The 4,837-nt window shown below is 55.7% G+C and overlaps 1 protein-coding gene across 2 annotated transcripts in view; it reads right to left on the reverse strand.

Annotated features, from left to right (window-relative positions):
• ATPAF2 (ATP synthase mitochondrial F1 complex assembly factor 2) overlaps positions 1 to 4,837 on the reverse strand; it is a 25,149-nt gene that overhangs the window by 8,252 nt on the left and 12,060 nt on the right. For both annotated transcript variants that reach the window (XM_027765576.1, XM_006161644.3), the window contains exons 2-3: positions 3,081 to 3,125; positions 2,690 to 2,835 (exon numbers count right to left, since the gene is read on the reverse strand). In XM_027765576.1, coding sequence (XP_027621377.1) covers positions 2,690 to 2,698 — 9 coding nt within the window. In that variant the 5' untranslated portion in view covers positions 2,699 to 2,835; positions 3,081 to 3,125. The remainder of the gene's footprint in view (positions 1 to 2,689; positions 2,836 to 3,080; positions 3,126 to 4,837) is intronic.

The raw sequence follows: 4,837 nt of genomic DNA on the forward strand, positions 1-4,837 counted from the left end.
TCAGCAGGAGCCCAGCCTTCCCGAGAATACCACACCCACACGCCTGGTGCCTGGTGCCCGCTCTCTTCACGCCCACAGCAGCAGGCAGGCCCCGTGCCGAGCACTCTGCGGTGTGCTCCTGGAGTCCTGGGACTCACACAGGAGCCCTAGTGCGAGTGAGCTGGCCACGGCCTCTGCTCTTCATTGCCAGGTTCTGCTACGTTTAACCCTTCTTAAAAAAAACAAAAAAAAACAGGTTCTCACTACGATGCCCAGAACAACCTTGAGCTCGCGGTTCTCAGGCCTTAGCTTCCCCTAGCCACCAGGACTACAGGCTTACACTGCCGTGCCTGGCCTGAGGGTTGGCCTGGGAACCGGCTCCGGGCCTCCCGTTGCCCAGCCTACGGAGCAGTGTGTGACCAGCAGGTGCCATGTGGCTGGGCCTGTATTTGAAGTCATCCTCACTACCACCCTGTGGAGCACATGCTATAATCAGACCCATCTCAGAGATGTGGAAACTGAGGCCCGGAGAGTTATCTCCAGCATCACACACAGTAAATAAGACATGAAAGAGGACCGGCGGCATGGAGCTTAAAGGCGCTGGACACTCCCACACAGCTGACCACGGTTCAAGTCCCGGACCTGGTGGCTTGCTTTCTCACTTTCTCTCTCTGGTCAAATTTAAAAATAAATAAATGTAGGGACCAGCAGTTAGCATAATGGCTATGTTGCTGGACTCCCATGTAGTCGACCACGGTTCAAGTCCCGGCCCCAGTGGCTTAAACTCACACTGGGCGCGTGTGTGCGTGCCCAAGATCCTGAGAGGAGGATGGAGGAGAAGGGATTGCAGCGTGGCCATCCCCCCTGGGGAGTGATTTCTCACTTTCTGTCTCTCTGTCTCTCTGTCTTTCTGGTGAGCACATGCGCCCTTATAGCAAAAACCTCTCCAAAAAAAAAAAAGCAGAAACCTCTCCAAAATAAATAAATAAATGAATAAATAAAGTTTTTTTAAAAAAACTTTCTTTGAAATAAAAAGACATGGAGGCAGCATTGGAACCCTAACCTGACTGAAGGCTTCCCCAGTGGGCTTTCTTAAAAAGCAAAAAAACAAACCATCCAAACCAGGATCAGGGCCGACTCTGTGGTGCTCGAGACAAGCGGGATCCCACCTGGCAGCCGGGCTTGAACTCCCAGCTTGGTCGGCCTAAAACTCCCCAGGCACGATCGCCAGTGCCGCAGGTCTGGGGGGTTGGAGGAAGAGGATCATGGGCGACCAGACCCTGTGGGAGGTGCTCCCTCCCCACTTCATCTCACCCCCACACGTGCACACACGCTCGACCGTGAATGAAGAAAAGCGTTGAAGAAACAGAACACGGGACCGAGGTTATTCTACTGCTGTGCCTGTGGACAGAGGCCGCGGGCTACCCTACGGGTCTGCAGTCCCCTCACCCTGCCTTCGTCCAGCAGGCCGGTGCCTCGGGCCTGTGTCTAGGTGAGGCCCAAGTGACCCCTCCAGGCACGACGAGCGCCCGCTCTGTCCCGGGCCACGCCACGGCCTTCTCCGCATCTTCTCACCCTCCCCCGAGCACAACCCCACGAGGACGGAGACGAGGGGCTGAGAAGGGGGCAGTGGTGTGCCCGGTTACGGTCTGGCTGACCCTCCTCCCAGCCTGCCCTGGTCCTGGTGAGCCACGGCGTGAGGACAGGGGCCGGCTCCACAGGACGGGGTCCTCGCACTGCCCAAGGCTCCTCATTCCGCCAGTACTAGGCAAGTGCCCACTGGTCCCCTGCTGCGGGCTGTCCAGGCACGAGGGAATAAGCAGACGGCCCGGCCCCGTGTGGTCGCGGGCGAGGAGCGTGACATCGGAGCCGTACAGGAAGGCCGGGGTTCGCATTCCAGCTCAGCCTGAATACGTTGGCTGTGCCCGGGATCCTGACTGGCTAGAACGGCAGGGTCGGGAACTGTGGCACGACGAGACCCTTTAAAGGGTACCTCTCTCTCTCTCTCTCTCATTCAAAATAAATACATCAATAAACTAAAAAAAAAGGACACGGTCCGCCCTCTGCTTCCCAGCAGTGGAGGAGAGACGGTAAGTGTGCAGGCACAAAGCACACAATTAGACTGTCTGCGGGCTGACGAGACAAGGGACCAGTGCTGCGATGGAAAGTAAGAGCACTGGGCAGTCGGCGAAGCTGGCCTCGGCCCTGAGGCCAGACGAGGAGCCAGCCGGCCCGCACAGGTAACGTCCCGCACAGCTAAGGAGCGGAGAAACCTGCAGGGCCCAGGCTGGGTGCGGATGGCTGCAGGTGTGTGGCTGGAGCCCAGACGGCAAGCAGCCACTACTTGGGGCCTTGGCAGCATTTGAGAGTCCTTTTTTTTTCCTTTTAAGAGAGATTTTTGCTATAGGGCACATGTGCTCACTGGAGAGAGAGAGAAAGTGAGAAATCACCCCCCAGGGGGGATGGCCACGCCACACAATCCCTTCTCCATTCTCCTCTCGGGATTTTGGGCACACACGCACACATGCCCGGCGTGAGTTTAAGCCACCGGGTCCAGGATTCAAACTGCAATCGATTACGTGGGAGTCCAGCGACGTAACCATTACTCCGTCAGCTGGGCCCAGGATTTGGAAGAGTCCTAACTTTTGCCTGGTACCCTTGTGAGCCCCCGTGGGTTTCCGGGTACGGGTTCTCAGGGCAAGCGTGTTACCAGGTGCATGGTGTAGAACTTGATGGTGTCCTGCTGGGAGTCCCATTCGGTGGCCACTGCGATGGCCAGGGCCTCGCTGGGGACGGTAAATAGCTTGGCTTGGGGAGTCTTCAGCTTCCTGTGGTCCAGGTTTATTTCAAAGCCACCTTGAAAGACCAAATGAAAAACCCTCAGGGACTGTTGAGTGGAACCGAGTGACCAGTCCTATATTTAGCCACTTGAATTGGTGCGGACAAAGCAATGCCGAGTCCCCGACAGAAACATATCTGACAAAAGCAGGAAGGATAATCTCACCACTGAGCCGGCTGGAGATGAAAAATGTTTCAACCATTCACAAAAAAAAAAAAAAAAGAGAGCGAGCGAGCGAGGCAGTCAAATTTCCGACACTCACCTTCACCCTGTGTGATGCTGACATTCTGATAAAACCTCTTCCTTTCTGAAAGAAAGATGTTTCAAAAAGGCAGTTTAAAATAATGTCAAGGCAGCTCAGGAAGCGGCAAGCCCGCCCGTGCTGCCGCTGCTAATGCTCGCTGATTGGCCTGACTCTCCCCTCACCACTCACGGGCCCTGGTCTGCACCATGTAATCAACAGCTTCTGATTAGAGCTGGGGGAGGGGAGAGCCGAGCTCCAGTAAGGGAGGAACGGACGTGCCGGTCATGCCTCTGCCAGTCCCCAAGCCCAGGGACAAGTCTGCAGACCGTGTGACCCGACAGTCCCCGACACCTTCTGCTGATCTCCGCGTGCTCCCACGCCGCCCCCCACCCCAGGGCTGTCCACCTGCCAGCACATCGAGCCGACTCTGAAGCCAGTGCTGGGGCAGAGCCAGAGGCCCAGGGTAGGCAAGACTGACTCCTGCAGGAGCCGGCGAGCAGAGAGCACCACACGTATCCGCGTGTGCGTGTGCATGCATGTGTGCACGTGTGTGGGGAGCGGGCAGAAAGTGAGGCTCCCACGAGCCCTTCCCATCCCTCTTTCCAATTAATTAACCTAATTAGCCAGCTTGCTTGTGTATTCAACAGGAACTCCAATCATTTCCTTCGAGAAGGGGGAGCGCTGTGTCCCGTGTCTTCTCTTGAAAACCGCTAGAATGAATCTTACACGAGACTGTGAACACGTTCTCCCCTGACCCTGGCAGGACAAGCAGCAGGAGCAGTGGGCCCAGGCCGGCAGACGCTGTGCTCCCGGGCCGGGCCCACAGGGAGGCCTGCGTGTGACTCTGGTGAAACCTTAGGCCTGAGCACGGTGGTGTGAGCCTGTCATCCAGCCAGGGGAGGCCGAGGCAGGACGACGGTGAGCCGGAGTGCGGCCTGGGCAGCGCGGCCAGGTGAAGGCCAGGTGTGCTGGCACGTGCCTGCAGTCCCAGCGGGGGCTGAGGTGGGGGCTGCTACAGGCGGAGCCCCCCTGGGCCTCTCGAAAGGAAGAAAAGGGACAAAGGAAATAATCCCTGGTGGAGGACGATGCAGAGCCCAAGTAATAAAAAACAAATAGGTCCTATTTTACTTTATTTTTTAACAGTATTTTTTAAAGAATTATTTTATTTAACTTTATTTATTCATTTGTTCATTTCAATTTGACCAGAGAGAGACAGAGAGAGAGAGAGCGAAAGTAAGCCACCAGGTCCAGGTCTCGAACCGCAGTCAACCACAGGGAATCCAGCGGTCAACCATGGGGAATCCAGCGCCTTTAACCACCATGCCACTTGCTGGTCCTGAGCCTACAAACCAAAATTCAGGCTCTCCTATCTATGGCAAACACAAAACCTTCACTCATTCACTCATTCATTCTTTCACGCATTCATTGGGTGAAAAAAAAAAAAAAAAGCCTTCAGAGACCCTGACTGAAGTTACTTTTTGGAAATGTATGATAGAACACATGGAGGAGAGGGAGACTCATCAAAAGTTTGCTTTCTGGGGACCAGCAGTTAGCATAATGGCTATGTCGTTGTACTCCCACGTAGTTGACTGCGGTTCGAGTCCCAGACCCGGGTGCTTAAAACTCACAGCGGGTGCGTGTGCCCAAGATCCCGAGAGGAGAATGGAGGAGAAGGGACTGCGGCATGGCCATCCCCCCTGGGGGGGGTGACTTCTCGCTTTCTGTCTGTCTCTCTCTGTCTGTCTGGTGAGCGCACGCGCCCTATAGCAAAAACC

Source organism: Tupaia chinensis, unplaced genomic scaffold (genome assembly GCF_000334495.1).
Source record: "Tupaia chinensis unplaced genomic scaffold, TupChi_1.0 Scaffold138725_1, whole genome shotgun sequence".
NCBI classification, from domain to species: Eukaryota; Metazoa; Chordata; class Mammalia; order Scandentia; family Tupaiidae; genus Tupaia; species Tupaia belangeri.